We start from the raw sequence: 19,140 nt of genomic DNA, 5'->3' as shown, positions 1-19,140 counted from the left end.
TTCCCTTGTCATATCTCAAGGCTTGTTAAAAAGTCGGATTTTGCCTCATAGAGAGCCATTTCCACAAGGTGGTGCTAGCGAGATGGCTCTGCTTTTTTTGGGGATACCTCTTTGCTTATTGTTTTCCCGTGGAACATTGCCAATAAGTCTCCATACATAGCTGGTCTCTTTAAGGAGACCCAAAATCCTGCCTAAGCTATTATGTTCCCATTGAATTCATCAATGACTATGACGTGTTTTCGACATAGCACACAGATTCACACTGCTGTTTCTTTAAATGCCATATTTCTTTCCTGTTACTGATGTCCCCATAAAACCTTACTATATTGGAGTGGACGTTACCATCACTACTGTGGGCTGTCCATGTAATGCATGGGGTCTCCTGAAGAAGATACTCTTGGAGAGGCGAGGTTTTAAATCGGTTATGGCATGACTGATGTGAAAAATGAAAATCAGACACCATAATACATGACAGTATCTAACAAAGCTAGAACCAGCCATGTAGCTCACATGGATCCAGAAATCTTCCCATTCATTGTTCCAGTTGTTATGCTAGATTTATTTCAGGCTGGCAGCTCAGTGGGCGCGACCTCTCGGGGAAGGGGGAAAGTGTACTTTCTGCTGCAGTTCTCTCCCTGTAACTGACAAAGCTTCTAACAGAAGATAGGGCCTTTGGCAGTTGAAGATTTAAACCGAGCGCGTGCGACCACCTCAGTGAGGTGGACAAGAAATAAGGAAAAGAAGAAACAGCAGGTGGCGCTGTACAGATACATTTTACAGAATAGCTCAGTGGCTACACCAAATTTTTTATGACATGCAGTTACAAAACTATTTAGATCGAGGTGCTGTAGGATATTGTTTGTGGCACAACCTCTTTAAAGGGGAACTAGACCTTTACTGAAACCAAAAAGGTGCAGCAGCTCTTTTCAGAGCATTTGGATTTCATGTCTCTGCTCTGCTTTTCCAATGCACACAGTACGGATCCATAGAAAGTATATTGAATCCACACTCAGGAGACATCTGCACACTGGAAAATCTGAGAAGACCCCATAGAAGCCGAAGGTGCACCTTCCTGGTTTTAGTAACGGTTTAGGTCCTATGTAAAACCTGGAATAATCTCAGAACATATGCTATAGCATGTTATATCATTTGATTATTATTTGGATGCTCTTTATTAGATCGCGCAGCTTATACCAGATGGACCGCAATTTGACTTTCTTGGACCATATGACGTGGAGGGGACACTCCAACAGAAGAAAGAAGCTTTCACGCATCTCCAGAAGCAGGACAATGCCCTGAATAACTGGCAGTTCCACATGAACCTCAGGAAGAGGCAACTGGACTCTTTATCCCGTTAGTATATTTTTTGGGGGGGTTTCTGTTAAAAGCTGAGCTCTGGTTGGTCAGTATAGACAGCATAGAAAGCCATTTTTTCTACAGACAGGGTTTTGATAGTTCATTGTATAGCAAGAAGCAAGCTTCACTTTTTGTGAAGCATGCCACAATGTGTTTCCTGTCCTGTATGGAAACTGACAGACAAAAAACTCTGTACAGTAAAGCCCTCTGTAGGTGCCCCTTAAAGAGGACCTGTCACCTCTCCTGACATCCCTGTTTTAATAGCGTCATGCATTCCCCATGTAATACCAATTCTGGAGCATCTATTCTTATGGGTCTATGTTGTGCCATTACTTTATTATTTCTACTAGAAGTAATGAATGAATTGCTAGCAGTCTGCAGTAAGGGTACAGAGGGGTAGTGACCAGTTGGGGGGCGTGTACCTGCACAGTCTGACAATGGCAGCCCTGATTGGATAGAGTGAGACTGTGCAGGTACACCCCCCAACTGGTTACCTCCCCTCTGTACCCTTACTGCAGACTGCTAGCAATTCATTCATAGCTTCTAGTAGAAATAATACAGGAATGGCACAACATAGAGCCATAAGAATAGATGCTCCAGAATTGTTATTACATGGGGAATGCATGACGCTATTAAAACAGGCATGTCAGGAGTGGTGACAGGTCCTCTTTAAAGGGAACCTGTCACCTGGTTAGGGGCCTCTTCTGTGTTCCAGCGGTCGTAATTGTTTTAATTTTTTTCTTCAGTTTTGCTGTATGTGACCTTGTATTTGGCGGGATGAGTTGTGGGTTCTTTTTAGAAACCATTTTAGGGTTTAAATAGTGTATTAAATAACTTATTATTTTACTTTTAGGGAGAAGAAAAAAACTGCAATTTTAACATTATTTTGAGGGAACTATTTTTATCGCAAAACATAACTTTATTTTGTGGGTCAGTACAACTATGATGTATTATCTATTTCTGGCTTGCTAACAGCTAGAGATATGGTCTTGTTTGGAAGCTGACCGTCTAGGCTTTAAAACAAGATCTGAACGGCAGTATTATCAGGAGATATAGCTGTTACAAATTAGGTTGGGAGTGAAAGCAACTAAAACCTGCTTTCATTTTCAGCTGCTATCATTCCCCACCAATTTTCTAAAAGCTATATCTCCCGATGTAGAGGAGATCATGCTTCGATTCTGGTCTTGTTTTAAAGCCTAGGTTGTCAGCTTTCAAACAAGACCAGTCCCATGTCTCCAAACCGGGCCTCCCCTGCTAGGCATGCTCTGCTCCGCTGAATTATTAGTGCCTTTTCTCAAAGTTCGGGCAAAACTGTTAAGGGGTTAAATCCATAGTGTAAATGTCACGCTCGTGTGTGGGAGGAAAACACCACACCGAGCATAGGAGGGAAAGGGGATACCGGAATAAGGCCTGGAAAATAGGGAAGGAAGATGGACACCTCCTAGAGAAAACCCTAACTCCAGTCCTGACAGAATACCAGTATGAACAAGCCCCAAAGGTAGGCAAGTTCATACACTGGATACCTAGAATCCTATCTCACCCTATAGGACCCTGGAACTAATGTTAGGACTGAGTCTACCTGTTCCTCCAAAGGGAAGGACGAACAGGAGTCTCCCTAAGGACTAATGATAATAATAATAACAGGGAAAAGCAACACACACACATATATAAACAAAATACAAAAGGGAAAGGAAACACTTATCTTCAATGAAGCTTTGGTAGCACCAGGAAGTCAGCCGAGAACTAAACACAAGCTAACCACAAGTCCAACAGAAGCTATAAACCGCATAGCATTGTGGGAGAAACAACAATAAATAGAGAAGGTTAAATGACCATAATAGCCACACCTGGGGATAGAAGGTGTAGCAAGCACCAGAAACACAGACGTCATTTGATCCAAAAGGAAAACATGACAGATCAAACCACATGTTGCCAGTCTCACAGATCTCCTGCCACCTGTCACGGGAACGTCTGTATTTCTCGGTACGTCCGTGACAGTAAATCAGCCTATAAACAGAGAGACATCACAATTCTTTTCTCTTATTGCCCCTCTTACCTGTTCTGTCTTTCCTGAGGCAGATCAGCTCTGCAGACCCAGCGAACAGCTTCTAATGAATGTGTGCGAAGATTTCCGCAGAGTTCAGGAGGAAAAACACTTGATAGACCGCGGTATCCCAGCACTGGAGCATGGCAAGGTGGGTTCATGGCACAGTGTTGTGCTGCGGGCATATGGCACATGGTTCAGATCGGATAGGATTGGTGATAAATGTCTAATCAGTGGGGGGGCCCACCTCTGTGACCATCACCAATTTTATGGGAATGAGAGATCGTAGAGCACACAGTTTGCCACTGAATGGAGTGGGGGTCATTCCCTTTTGAATAGAACGTCATACTGTTGTCGTGCAGTGAGGAGGAAACGGAGACTTAGGACCTTCATTCCAGTGATGGGTGGGAGTCCCAGCGGTCAAGTTTTATAGATAGTTTAAATTTCCATTATGGGAAAACCCCTTTAACCTTTTTTCATATAGGGCCATCGCATTGGAAGTGAATTCTGGAACGTGTCAGAACTTTTAGGAGATGAGCTGACAGGCCTGACGCTAACCTTTACTCAGTGCGAGCGGGGTTACCCCTCACCTGTCACTCGCATAGGAAAACCATGTAGCATCCAGCAGGAGACAGGTATGACAAGCCTTTTATCTATCAAGTCCAGCTATCCCGGCAAACATAGACATGACTCTTGTCATTCTCCTGCCTCCCTCAGGTTCTGCAGAAAGGCCCCCATTTCACTGCACTTGGGATAAAAGTTTATATCTTCAGCACCGCAAGGAGAAACTCAAAGCTGTCCTGGAGGAACTGAACTTCACCAAACCAGTAAGTAAAAATACTTCACCAGAAAACTGTTCCATAGAGGCACAATGTGATGGTGACATGAGCAGTGGAAATGTGCTGTACCCATTGTAAGCAATCAGTATCTTCCATTTTTAATATACAGGCACATAACTTTAAAAGAGGTTGTCCCACAAAAAATATTCAGCAGCTTTCAAACCAGCACCTGGATCTGAATACTTTTGTATTAGCATATAATAAAAAAATGTAGTATAGCCACTGAGCCATTCAATAAAATGTGTCTGTATAGCGCCACCTGCTGTTTGTTATTTTCTTATTTTACTGTCCACCTCGCTGACGTGGACGCACATGCTCATTTCCATTATTCAACTGCCTCCTGAGCTGTGAAAGCTACAGTGCTAAAGCAGAAAGGACACACCCCAGAGCTGCAGCAAAAAAAAACATGCCCCTGAGAAAGGATATGCCTCCTGAGCCGCAGCATAGAGGACATGTTCCCTCTCTCCCTCCCTTTTTTGGTGTCATAATTCTTGGTGCTGTCTCGGTTGCTAACATTGTGGTACTTGTGGTTAGTAAGAGCCCAGTGAAGGCTCAACATCACCCACAGGATGGGCAGACTTGAACAGCACCATTTCTAAGAGCCCTAAAGCAGTTCCAGGTGCCGTCCCTTTTTTCTTGAGTATGTAAGTTTAAAAAAACATTTAGAAGAAAAGTCCACTTTCGCCATTCATATTTTTTTTTATTGCTCCAATGCATCTAAAATGAAAAAGAAATCACCTTTGCAATTAAGATCAGGAAGCAGCAATGCTCCGGTCCTAGCAGTCACGTGATTGCTGGGGTTTAGGAGTCTGTGTGAGCTGCTGGGTCTTATCAGACCCAGATCAGCTCTTGAGTGAGGATGTACAACAAAGTACATCCTCTCATAACTGGGGCTACAGCCCCAGTTACAGGAGAAATCAGCAATAAATGTGAAACAAATGTATTGTTTGTTCCACAATTGTCTTTTTTAATGAGCTTGTTGGGGGCACAAAGTGTAAAATAAAAACAAAACAAAAAATTGAAATAAAAAAAATAACTAAAACACACCACCACACGCAACACCTAGCAACTATAAGCCCTAAATCTTATATATCAAAATTACCATTGTGGAAAAGGATGTAATGTAAAAAAATATACTTGTAGTTGCAAAAACATTTGAAAACAGACTCTTTTTCTATTTTATTTTATTCTCCTTCTTAAAATAAAAACAAGATAATACCAAAAAGAAATTGACATGAAAACAAAGCCTCGTGTCAGACCAAAAAAAGATGCAAAAATTATTTACATAACCAATGGAAAAAAAGTTATGGCTTTCAAAGACGCTTGAACTAAAAAAAACTGAAAATGTGCCTGGTCAGGAAGGGGGGTACATGGATAAAGGTCAAAGCGGTTTTGCAGTTCTTTTTTACTGATGATCTATCCTCTGGATAAATCATTAGCATCTGATCGGCGGGGATCAGCTGTCTGAGAAGACAGCGGCGCTCCAGGAGTGCCGCAGGCTTCTCGCTGTTTACCGCTGGCCCAGTGATGTCATGACTAGTATCACTGGCCTGGGCTAAACTCCATTCAAGTGAACCGCACCCAGGCCAATGATACTAGTCGTGACGTCACTAGGCCCGAGGTAAACAGCGAGAAGCCCGCGGCACTCCTGGAGCGCTGCTGCCTTCTCAAACCCCCACCGATCAGATCCTGATGATCTATTCAGAGGATAGATCATCAGTAAAAAAAGAACTGCAGAACCTCTTTAATATAGATCGTAACGTGGAAAAATACACAAAAAAATGTAACACATGTTTAACATATAAACATCATATAACACTAGCTGTCACATAAGATAATGATTTTAAGTAACACGGACACATATTCCTATCGCCTGTTTTGTAGGATATAGAGGGTTTGGAAGTCATTGGGCGAGGACGCCCATTTACATCTGTATCTTCCGAACGTGTTCCACTAAGTGAAGAGCATCAAGAAACTCCATCAGAAGAAGATAAAGAAAACCAGTGAGTATGCCAGTGGAGCAAGACATGATGGCCAACCAAAGACTGGTGAGTTGTAGACTATGACGTGTACTACAAGGATGTGCCATACTTGTCTTTTGCAGGGATCCGCTCAGCGATTTCCCAGATGTTGTTCCTGATTTCGTCCTGGGCCCCTCACTGCTTTTCTGTGGTCAGCCAGCAGTTTGGGTGGAAAATCCTTTGACTTACAGGGTAATGTGAATTATTACAGAAGGATCTTGAAAACGACAAATGAAATGGGGGGGGTCCTGTTTCTCCTTGTGGAGTCTTAAAGGGGTTTTCCAGTTACACAAAAAAATGATGCCAGCATTCAAGCTTACTGCATTATACTGTATAAGTCAGATATAGCGAATATTAATCGCGAGGATCGGCACTTTGAGAATTTGCGAATATTTAGAATACAGTGATATATATTCGTAATTTCGAATATTCTAGATTTTTTTCTTCATCAGTAACCTCCCTTCTTGCTTGTGGGCCAATGAGAAGGCTGCAATGTCTTTGTCTGAGCTTAGCAACATCCCTAGCAACCAATAGGAAAGTTGCCTGCCCCTTACTATATAAGAACCTCCCCAGCAGCCCTTGTATGCAGTATTTTGCAGATCTGAGAGAGACAGCAGTGTTATTGCTGTGCTCTGCACTTTGCTGAGTCATTACATTAGATAGGTAGTCAGCTCATATATATAATACAGATAGTTAGGGGGAGATAGTCAGTGTAGGTTATATCCTGATATAGTGTAGCTGATAGGTTCCAGTGCAGGGTGTTAGGCAGTGTGATAGGCTCTGCTGTCCATACATACATGCTGCATACATAGTGCTGTGATGTCACAAGTTCACAACACTTAGTGCACCAATCAGTAATTTGTAGTCAGACCTGCTAAAATGTGAAGTTGCACGTATTGCGCCAAAATATGCGCATCATTAATTGCCGATTTTGCAATTGCGAATATATTGGAGCACTCTATCTGCATATAAAGCTATTGTAATGTTCTGCCGTGCCAACCATTTTCTCCAGTCTCAGGAAACTTCTAGCAGCTTGAAAAATGTAGCAACAGTGACCCACGCCTGTATTTCGCACGTATTACGCAAATATTACATTGCCGATTTTTTTTCGCGATCAAGAAAATAATCTCAGATTTGCAAATATATGACGAATATTCTACCAAATGTTCGCAAAATATTGCGAATTCGAATATTGCCCCTGACGCTCATCACTAGTCTTCATAAGGGATTGAACACCAGACCTTCTGTAGGGCAGAAGAGTTACCACTAAACTACAGACCTGCTCTGTTGGAAAGGCTGAATTTTCTGTGCTCAAAAAACTATTGTCTTCACATAACACTATATAAATAGTATATTGCTGAGATGAAAAGAAAAAAAATCGTGCCATCTACCGATCACCATAAATAATATGTTCACTATATTGTAAAGCTTAAGCAAAAAATTTTAAATGCTGAGAAAAAGGGGCTTGTTTAGCATTCAGGCGCGAAGTACGACGCAATTTATGGACCTGTCAGGGCTGTTTTAAATTAGCATGGTGCACTTATTTTAAGTTTTTACTTGTGAAATTGTGCAAATTGCACCAGATATACCAAGGACATATACCTATAGTGTTGCTCACTCACAAACAACAAAGACATACCCAATATAGTCAAAAATATATCCACTTTATTGCATAAAAATCCATGTACACAATATAATAGTAATAATAAAAGGAAACAACAGATGTATAAAGGTGCCAGAATCACCTGACCTATGCTGCTACTACCCCCAAATAGATCTTCCACATGTCAAGTGTCACCATATCCAAAAAATATACACAATAAAATATACAATATAAAACATGAATATCACAAAACGGCCTACCTGTTACTCCATGCATGGGTATATCCCTCAGTACGGGTAGATCTCTATATCAAGTTCACTTCTAGGAAGTGTATAATAACACTCCCTAATAAATATTGCCCAAAACAATGGTACAGCATGAGCCCAGAAATAAGCAATGGGACGGAAAAAATGGGGTAAGAAAAATGAAAAACGAAAAATGAAAAACAAAAAAGAAAAGTAAAAAAAGAAAAGAAACCCCCCAAAAGCCACTACCCACAACCTAGTCAGGAAAGCCAATAACAGTGTGACCACAAGTTGCCACAATATTATGTACAATACATACCACAGGACATGATTGGGGGTATACAGAGGAGCGCAAGTCAGCAAGAATACCTGTAGCAGTTTGATAAATCTGGTTTTATATACCATAGGGAAAATTGGCACACATTATTAATAAATGTGACCCTTTGTACCTCAGTTACCATTTCCAAGATATCAAATAAAATCCAGGTAATACATTTTTATATTTTTTTCCATTGGGCAGATTCTTGTGTGCATACGCTCTTGAGCTGCAGTGAAGTAACATGCCAGTGCAGTGACACAGCTAGGGGAGGGGGGGGTATCCTAGTGCAGTGACACAGCTAGGGGGGGGGGTATCCTAGTGCAGTGACACAGCTAGGGGAGGGGGTATCCTAGTGCAGTGACACAGCTAGGGGAGGGGGTATCCTAGTGCAGTGACACAGCTAGGGGAGGGGGTATCCTAGTGCAGTGACACAGCTAGGGGAGGGGGTATCCTAGTGCAGTGACACAGCTAGGGGAGGGGGTATCCTAGTGCAGTGACACAGCTAGGGGAGGGGGTATCCTAGTGCAGTGACACAGCTAGGGGAGGGGGTATCCTAGTGCAGTGACACAGCTAGGGGAGGGGAGGGTATCCTAGTGCAGTGACACAGCTAGGGGAGGGGGTATCCTAGTGCAGTGACACAGCTAGGGGAGGGGGGGTATCCTAGTGCAGTGACACAGCTAGGGGAGGGGGTATCCTAGTGCAGTGACACAGCTAGGGCAGGGGGTATCCTAGTGCAGTGACACAGCTAGGGGAGGGGGGGGTATCCTAGTGCAGTGACACAGCTAGGGGAGGGGGTATCCTAGTGCAGTGACACAGCTAGGGGAGGGGGTATCCTAGTGCAGTGACACAGCTAGGGGAGGGGGTATCCTAGTGCAGTGACACAGCTAGGAGAGGAGGTATCATAGTGCAGTGACACAGCTAGGGGAGGGGGTATCCTAGTGCAGTGACACAGCTAGGGGAGGAGGTATCCTAGTGCAGTGACACGGCTAGGGGAGGTGTTATCCTGGTGCAGTGACACAGCTAGGGGAGGGGGTATCCTAGTGCAGTGACACAGCTAGGGGAGGGGGTATCCTAGTGCAGTGACACAGCTAGGGGAGGAGGTATCCTAGTGCAGTGACACAGCTAGGGGAGGTGTTATCCTGGTGCAGTGACACAGCTAGGGGAGGAGGTATCCTAGTGCAGTGACACAGCTAGGGGAGGGGGTATCCTAGTGCAGTGACACGGCTAGGGGAGGTGTTATCCTGGTGCAGTGACACAGCTAGGGGAGGGGGTATCCTAGTGCAGTGACACAGCTAGGGGAGGGGGGGTATCCTAGTGCAGTGACACAGCTAGGGGAGGGGGTATCCTAGTGCAGTGACACAGCTAGGGGAGGGGGTATCCTAGTGCAGTGACACAGCTAGGGGAGGAGGTATCCTAGTGCAGTGACACAGCTAGGGGAGGGGGTATCCTAGTGCAGTGACACGGCTAGGGGAGGTGTTATCCTGGTGCAGTGACACAGCTAGGGGAGGGGGTATCCTAGTGCAGTGACACAGCTAGGGGAGGGGGGGTATCCTAGTGCAGTGACACAGCTAGGGGAGGGGGTATCCTAGTGCAGTGACACAGCTAGGGGAGGAGGTATCCTAGTGCAGTGACACAGCTAGGGGAGGGGGTATCCTAGTGCAGTGACACAGCTACGGGAGGGGGTATCCTAGTGCAGTGACACAGCTAGGGGAGGGGGTATCCTAGTGCAGTGACACAGCTAGGGGAGGGGGTATCCTAGTGCAGTGACACAGCTAGGGGAGGGGGTATCCTAGTGCAGTGACACAGCTAGGGGAGGGGGTATCCTAGTGCAGTGACACAGCTAGGGGAGGGGGTATCCTAGTGCAGTGACACAGCTAGGGGAGGGGGTATCCTAGTGCAGGGACACAGCTAGGGGAGAGGGTATCCTAGTGCAGTGACACAGCTAGAGGAGGGGGTATCCTAGTGCAGTGACACAGCTAGGGGAGGGGAGGGTATCCTAGTGCAGTGACACAGCTAGGGGAGGGGGTATCCTAGTGCAGTGACACAGCTAGGGCAGGGGGTATCCTAGTGCAGTGACACAGCTAGGGAAGGGGGGGTATCCTAGTGCAGTGACACAGCTAGGGGAGGGGGTATCCTAGTGCAGTGACACAGCTAGGGGAGGGGGTATCCTAGTGCAGTGACACAGCTAGGGGAGGGGGTATCCTAGTGCAGTGACACAGCTAGGAGAGGAGGTATCATAGTGCAGTGACACAGCTAGGGGAGGGGGTATCCTAGTGCAGTGACACAGCTAGGGGAGGAGGTATCCTAGTGCAGTGACACAGCTAGGGGAGGGGGTATCCTAGTGCAGTGACACAGCTAGGGGAGGAGGTATCCTAGTGCAGTGACACAGCTAGGGGAGGTGTTATCCTGGTGCAGTGACACAGCTAGGGGAGGGGGTATCCTAGTGCAGTGACACAGCTAGGGGAGGGGGTATCCTAGTGCAGTGACACAGCTAGGGGAGGGGGTATCCTAGTGCAGGGACACAGCTAGGGGAGAGGGTATCCTAGTGCAGTGACACATCTAGAGGAGGGGGTATCCTAGTGCAGTGACACAGCTAGGGGAGAGGGTATCCTAGTGCAGTGACACATCTAGGGGAGGAGGTATCCTAGTGCAGTGACACAGCTAGGGGAGGGGGTATCCTAGTGCAGTGACACGGCTAGGGGAGGTGTTATCCTGGTGCAGTGACACAGCTAGGGGAGGGGGTATCCTAGTGCAGTGACACAGCTAGGGGAGGGGGGGTATCCTAGTGCAGTGACACAGCTAGGGGAGGAGGTATCCTAGTGCAGTGACACAGCTAGGGGAGGGGGTATCCTAGTGCAGTGACACAGCTAGGGGAGGAGGTATCCTAGTGCAGTGACACAGCTAGGGGAGGGGGTATCCTAGTGCAGTGACACAGCTAGGGGAGGGGGTATCCTAGTGCAGTGACACAGCTAGGGGAGGGGGTATCCTAGTGCAGTGACACAGCTAGGGGAGGGGGTATCCTAGTGCAGTGACACAGCTAGGGGAGGGGGTATCGTAGTGCAGTGACACAGCTAGGGGAGGGGGTATCCTAGTGCAGTGACACAGCTAGGGGAGGGGGTATCCTAGTGCAGTGACACAGCTAGGGGAGGGGGTATCCTAGTGCAGTGACACAGCTAGGGGAGGGGGTATCCTAGTGCAGTGACACAGCTAGGGGAGGGGGTATCCTAGTGCAGGGACACAGCTAGGGGAGAGGGTATCCTAGTGCAGTGACACATCTAGAGGAGGGGGTATCCTAGTGCAGTGACACAGCTAGGGGAGGGGGTATCCTAGTGCAGTGACATGAATATGTGACGTGGCTAGGTGAGGTAATGCCGAGGTGGATGAGGCTGCTGATGGCAAAGGACCCAAGGGGTGCGCCAAACTAACATCTCAACATGAGACGAGGAGCAGTTCCTCCCCTGTCAAGACCAGCGTGAACTACTCAGCTTCCAGGCAAGGAATAAGGGTCCAAGTCAGAAAGAGTGGAAAATGCATTTGCATTTCAGGTTTGTTGCAGAAATTTCTGCGCCTGAAAATCTGTCCCATGCAAGATGTAGCAGGTTAACACACAAACTCTTAACTCAAATTTCTTAACTCATCGCGTTATCTTGAGACAAAAGCAATGGAAGGTGTTTGCTTAATGCATTTAGTTTAGATAACACGTCTCATAAAGCATGAGTGTTAACTCTACTACATCTGTACACGGGAATGTGGCTGGTTCTGCAGCACGTGCATGGATTTCTGCAAACACTCTTCTGGGGGCAGTCGCAGAAAATGATGTAACATTTCTGCTGCATATGAATGTACACTTTAAGAGGTGCGGACTAAGCCCCTTGCCTTTGCCTTGCACACAAGATAAGCTTTAGTAATCGAGAAGCCTATTCCTGAAGGCCCTATTACACGGGCAGATTATTGTCAAGATGATCGCTAACGAGCATCCATATGAACGCGCGTTAACGATCATCTGGCAGTGTAATACCGCCGCCAATTAGCATTTTAAAAAATACTAGTTTGCCGGCGCGCCGTAATTTGCGGTTCCCAATGCATGGGCAACATCCGTGCAGCGGCCGGAATGGATCGATACCCATTCAACTTGAACGGGTCTGTGATCCGTCCGCACCGTAAAACAATAGAACATGTTTAAGTGATGTGGTGAGCACACAGCCGGTGCCTGCAGCCGGTTCCGCAATGCGGCCACGGCCGGGCAACGGTCGTGTGCATGAGGCCTTACTGCTCTTTTTGGGCGTTCTGCCAAAGGATGTCATTACATTGGGTCTCATAGCCCAGTAAGAATGCATTTGTCATTAGAAAATGTTGTTTCCTTACCGTCATCCCTTCTTCTTAACTTAGGAAAAAGTTGGCATCTCCACCCGCATTACTTTTGAAGCCCTTGCAGGGGAGAAAGCGTCCTCAGTCCTGGAGGTTGTTAACAATGGAAGTGCGGCGGTGTGGTATGAGTGGAGACGCCTGCCACATGCCACCAGTCTGGGCGATCGACGCAAGGAACCTCGAGTACAACATTTCTATTTCAACACCAGTGCTGGTGAGGAGAGTCTCAGTATGAGCATGCTTCAGGAGTGGACGATGACTGGATAATAATTTTTTATAATCAACTGTGGGGTTTCGCTCTGGTAGATAGGGTAAGCGGGCGCAGTACAGAGGCAAAACACAAGTTCTTAACTCAAACGTCAGTGTTTATTCACACGAGGCAATTGCACAAAACAACACGTAACTTTGCAGTCTTGGTGATAATTCACACACAATGGAAAGTTCATATAACACAAGTCACCTTGCTGGCAGTTCTGCCTCCAGTAGTCCACAGCAGGCTTTAGGGGGCCCGTTTCCCCAGCATGCAGCTCTCAGTCCTCCAGCACAAAAGCCTCATATCCCAAAAACAGAGACATCTCTGCTGAGCCCAGCTGCCTATTTAAGGACAGCCAGGTGCTGCCAAAACCTGGACCGGGACTTAAACTCCGGTCCGGTATTTGACCTCACCTGGCTGGAAACCAGCCCAGCCGCACATGCCTTGCCAGACATAACCCCTCACTGTGTCATACAACATAAAAATAAGTTTGGTAGTTCCCAGACACATCATAAAAGCCGGTCCGCTTTATACTGCAGCGCTGCGCACAATCCCTGTTCAGATTCTTCAGTCTGCAGGGGTGATTTAATACTAATTCGTCCCAGCCAGTATAACAATAGCTTTTCTAGATCACTTAATTTCCACGATTGACACTTATCTCCAGAACGAGAGTCCCCAGCTGGTCCCGCATCCACATGAAGAGTGAAAGGAGAAGAGGCCACATTTTGGTGCACGCACGTCTCCCCATGGAATAAGATGAGCATGCTTGCTCAGCTAACTTCTATAGGAGTGAATGTAAAGATCTGTACATATGTATTGTGACCTCTCTATTCGTTGTCCACCTGAATGCACTGGTCACCTTTCCCGGTGGGAGAGAAAACATCTTCTGGAGATAGGTGTGGATCCCAAATGTGGGACCCTCATCTATCAGACATATCACGTGGATGTGCCATAAATGTCTGAGATGAGAATATACTGTACCTTTAGTTCTACTTGTTGTGACCCTCCTGTGTGCATTTGTCCCTTCTGCATACTCTCTGTGCTGTGACATTGCTGCATTATTCCTGTACTATGTCATCTCTACGTGTGTTATTACTGTAGTGTGACATCACTGTGTGCGTTATCCCTGTACATTACATAATTGTATGCATCATACCTATACCAAGTCCTAACTGCTTGTTATTCTTGTCCTGTGTACATTATCCCTGTACTGTGACATCACTGTGTGTTATTTCTGTACTGTAACATTGCTGTGTGCATTACCCCAGTACTGAGGTATCACTGTGTACATTGTCCCTGTCTTGTGACATCATTGTGTGCATTATCTCTGTACTGTGGTGTTACTGTGTACATTATCCCTGTACTGTGACATCATGTGTTATTATTGTACTGTGACATCACTGTGCATATTATCCCTGTACTGTGACATCACTGTGTGTATTATCCCTGTACTGTGACATCACTGTGCGTATTATCCCTGTACTGTGACATCACTGTGCATATTATCCCTGCGCTGTGACATCACTACGTATATATTATCCCTGTACTGTGATATCACCATGTAATATCCCTGTACTGTGACATCACTGTGTGTACTATCTCTGTACTGTGACATCACTGTGTGTACTATCCCTGTACTGTGACATCACTGGATTATCCCTGTACTGTGACATCACTGTGTGCATTATCCTGTACTGTGACATCACTGTGTGTATTATCACTGTACTGTGACATCACTGTGTGTATTATCCATGTACTGTGACATCACTGTGTTTATTATCCTGTACTGTGACATCACTGTGTGTATTATCCATGTACTGTGACATCACTGGATGCATTATCCCTGTATCGTGACATCACTGTGTGTATTATCCCTGTACTGTGACGTCACTGTGTGTATTATCCCTGTACTGTGACATCACTGTGTGTATTATCCCTGTACTGTGACATCACTGGATTATCCCTGTACTGTGACATCACTGTGTGTATTATCACTGTACTGTGACATCACTGTGTGTATTATCTATGTACTGTGACATCACTGGATGCATTATTCCTGTACTGTGACATCACTGTGTGTATTATCCCTGTACTGTGACGTCACTGTGTGTATTATCCTGTATTGTGACATCACTGTGCACATTATCCCTGTACTGTGACATCACTGTGTGTATTACCTTACCAGATGGTGTTGTACATCCTAGGCACAACACTAGATAAAGGCAAAATTTCTCTCATACGGGAGGGACCCCAGGCTGCTGCGCTTTTTTGCCTAGCCTCTCAGGAAGCTGGATAACCATGTAGAACCAACCTTCCTCAAGGAGCAGGAAACAAAAGGAGCGCTGCACTAAGGAATTTAGTTCAAATATTTATTGTATAAAACAAGGAGGGCAGAGCTACGCGTTTCCGTAACGGTCTGTTACCTTCATCAGAGCTGACTAGCCTGATGAAGGTGACTGACACGAAACGCGTAGCTCTGCACTCCTTGTTTTATACAATAAATATTTGAACTAAATTCCTATCCCAGGACTATAACATCACTATGTACATTACACCTGTATTGTGACATCACTGTATGTACTACCCATGTACTGTGACATCACTGTGCGTACTACCCATGTACTGTGACATCACTGTGCGTACTACCCATGTACTGTGACATCACTGTACTTACTACCCATGTACTGTGACATCACTGTACGTACTACTCATGTACTGTGACATCACTGTACGTACTACTCATGTACTGTGACATCACTGTACGTACTACCCAAGTACTTTGACATCACTGTGCGTACTACTCATGTACTGGGACATCACTGTACGTACTACCCAAGTACTTTGACATCACTGTATGTACTACTCATGTACTGGGACATCACTGTATGTACTACCCATGTACTGTGACATCACTGTATGTACTACCCATGTACTGTGACATCACTGTACGTACTACCCATGTACTGTGACATCACTGTATGTACTACCCATGTACTGTGACATCACTGTACGTACTACCCATGTACTGTGACATCACTGTATGTACTACCCATGTACTGTGACATCACTGTACGTACTACCCATGTACTGTGACATCACTGTGTGTATTACCCATGTACTGTGACATCATTTTGCACATTTGTCATGCCCAATAAGAGAAACATATGTAGCAGAGTGGAGAACAAAATAAGGTCATGAATATTTAAAGAGGTTATCCAACCCCTATAATGGTCCCCCCCCCCCCCCCCCCCAATGCCTGGGCACCTCATAGAGATTATACTTACCCCGCTCCCCTGATCCCTGCATGGCTGCCACTGCATCTCCCCGTCGTGTGAATCAAAACCTACAGGGTGGGGATGCAGCCAATAGCAGGCCACAACGGATGACGAGCCATTGTGGGGGTATGTATAATCCATAGGAGATGCCCGGGCATTGATTGGGGGGGTTATTTTAGGGGTTGGATAACCACTTTAAGCTCCGAAAGTATCTGTGAGGGACAAATGCACCTAATAGAAGTGACCATCCAGTGTACTTACATGTGAGCTCTGTATCCTCGTCTATTATGTTTTGTCATTTTACTGACTTGCGGCTTTTCTAGGCGTCATCCTGCCGGGAGAAACACAGACGTTTCCCTTCGACTTCAAGTCACCGACAGCAGGAATATTTAGTGAGAACTGGGAGTTCTGCACCCACCCCGTCTTACTGGCCGGCGCGCTGATCCAGGTGTCCCTGTGGGGAATTTCTTTGTATGAAGACAAGACTGCTCCCCTGAGGGAGGCTCTGCAGGTAGGTAGGAAACATGTAGGCCTGTGATGGCTAACCTCCGGCACTCCAGCTGTGGTAAAACTACAACTCCCAAGATGTACACTTGCTTGGCTGTTCTCAGAACTCCATAGAAATGAATGGAGCATGCTGGGAGTCGTAGTTTCACCATAAGTGGAGGTTAGCCATCACTGATGTAGGCGAATAGACACTAGACAGATATGTAGTGAAACTACAACTCCCAGCTTGCAAACTTGCTTGGCTGTTGACAGAACTGCCATAGAAGTAAATGAAGCATGCTGAGAGTTGTAGTTTCACAACAGCTGGAGTGCCGGAGGTTAATGCTAACCCTTGCTATAGGGTACAGCATGACCATGGACAGATTCATGCTGTGCAAGCGTGCACCCATAGCACGAAGCAGGGCGGTGGTTGCAGATTTGGGACCCACATCTATCGGCATCCATGGATATGCCATAAATATCTAGAATGGGAGTGCCCCTTTAAATCTGATACTGTCCTCTTATAATCAAGGGGATTTTGCGCCATTCATATTTATACTGTAGGGGTGTAGCAGCTCCGATAATTAACATTGCTGCTCATTGTCTGATAGAGGGAGCTGGAGTCTCGGGAGGCCTTGTTTATTGCTCAGAAGATGGTTCAAGAAATTCTGGATGGCGTTCGAAGCCCGGAGCGCCCCCAATCCCCAGTTACACACTTGACGGAAGAAGAGATGTTCTGTACCATGAACCCAAAGGTATGTAAGCTATAGTGTTCTTTAGGACACTGCAGTCTTCTTCTAATTATTGTCCTTACTGTTAGGTTCACTCCCTGCTCACATTGCTCGCCACGTGCGTACAGCTGTACTCATTGTGGGCCACTAGAGGGCACCCTTGTCTTGTTGGATGAAGCATATAGGCAGTGTATTGTAGTTCATTTTACAGCCTCGTTACCCACAGAAGCATCTACTCTCTCTATTTCTCATATGAATTACATGAAGATTAGAACATTCATGTCCATGAATTATAGTCATCGAGAAGTTCTGAGGAATCTGATTGCACAGACAACCTCCTACAAAATGTATTCTGCAGCGCCGTTAAAAGGTTTGCAGAAACTTTGTGCACCTTAAAGTTTTCTTTATTGCACTCAACAGTTTAATTAGACGTTGACTATAACTTCTATGTAAATCTGATTTTGGGATTCAGTCCACTCGACCCTTGGCCGTGTCCACACATCATCCTCATCATAAATCCACAGCAAGCAACGGCACAGTGCAAGTGACTGAGGTTTGGAAAAGCCCTATTTGAGGGTATGCTGGGAATTTTCATTGTGACCTGGTTTTGTCCTGGATTTTGCCTTAGGTTTTACCTTCTCTTTTGTGAGGGATTAAATCTGAGGCATATCAGCTGTAAAATCTGTATGATAAAGAGGTTGTCTGGGCTATTTGATATTGATGACCTATCATCAATATCAGATCGGTGGTGGTCCGACACCGTGGGTCGACGGCGCGCGTTGTGCTCATGTGCTGTCTCCTGTCTCTCTTCCTGCTCACTGCTGTATGTCTATGGCACAGCAGCAGCAGAGCAGGAAGAGAGAAGGGAGACGGCGCGCACTGTGCCCGGTGTGGGACCCCCACCCATCTGATCCTCAGGATGAGTCATCAATATGAAAAAGCCCGGAGAACCCCTTTTAAGACATATGGATTTAAAGGGATTTTCCCACAAAGGTCACTCATCACCTATCCTCAGTGGTGGTCCCACCTCCAGTCACTAAGAAAAGAGGTCCCGAGCCCCCCCGAACACAGTAAGGAGGAACCTGAATGAAGTCGCAGTTCATGTGTGCACAATGGGGCTGATGGATATAGCAGCGCAGTGTATCTGGTGTGTGTGACCACTGTTCAAGCTCCTGCTCTGTGTCTGTGCAGTGAAGACGGGGAGGCTTAGATCACCCATTCTATTGGTCACTTATTGTATCACTTATTCTGTGGATAGGTGATAAATATCCTTTGTGGACATTGCTGGTGGTCGAACCGATCAGGAGAATGGGGTTCCTGAATCCCCTGCCTGACCGAAGTTCTGTTTGCTTCCATGGGATTTAGGGAATTGAACAGAGGGGTGGTCACACCTGTTCACCACCTCTCCATTCACTCGTGATCGATGGGGGTACCAGCAGTCGGACCCCCAGCCAGCAATATCCAATAGACCTCTCACAATTACCTCCTGATGCTAGCAGAGGGATACACAACCGCAAGGTGCAGCTGGGAAAGCCTGTCTTCTGGGGGAGACAATGTCAGCATGTATCCTGCTGGTAGGCACACAGGTAGGTGGCAGGCA

General features: G+C 46.0%; 1 protein-coding gene across 1 annotated transcript in view; it reads left to right on the top strand.

The window, feature by feature from the left end:
- LOC121003826 (MYCBP associated protein) overlaps positions 1 to 19,140 on the top strand; it is a 72,792-nt gene that overhangs the window by 25,432 nt on the left and 28,220 nt on the right. Inside the window, exons 5-13 of the mRNA XM_040435738.1 lie at positions 1,179 to 1,353; positions 3,436 to 3,551; positions 3,885 to 4,035; positions 4,118 to 4,227; positions 6,124 to 6,242; positions 6,344 to 6,452; positions 12,817 to 13,009; positions 16,647 to 16,834; positions 17,421 to 17,564. Of these exons, the coding sequence (XP_040291672.1) occupies positions 1,179 to 1,353; positions 3,436 to 3,551; positions 3,885 to 4,035; positions 4,118 to 4,227; positions 6,124 to 6,242; positions 6,344 to 6,452; positions 12,817 to 13,009; positions 16,647 to 16,834; positions 17,421 to 17,564 (1,305 nt within the window). The remainder of the gene's footprint in view (positions 1 to 1,178; positions 1,354 to 3,435; positions 3,552 to 3,884; positions 4,036 to 4,117; positions 4,228 to 6,123; positions 6,243 to 6,343; positions 6,453 to 12,816; positions 13,010 to 16,646; positions 16,835 to 17,420; positions 17,565 to 19,140) is intronic.

Source organism: Bufo bufo, chromosome 6 (assembly GCF_905171765.1).
Source record: "Bufo bufo chromosome 6, aBufBuf1.1, whole genome shotgun sequence".
NCBI lineage: Eukaryota > Metazoa > Chordata > Amphibia > Anura > Bufonidae > Bufo > Bufo bufo.
The sequence above is the reverse complement of the archived record's forward strand: the minus strand, read 5'-3'. Positions and strand labels throughout refer to the sequence as shown.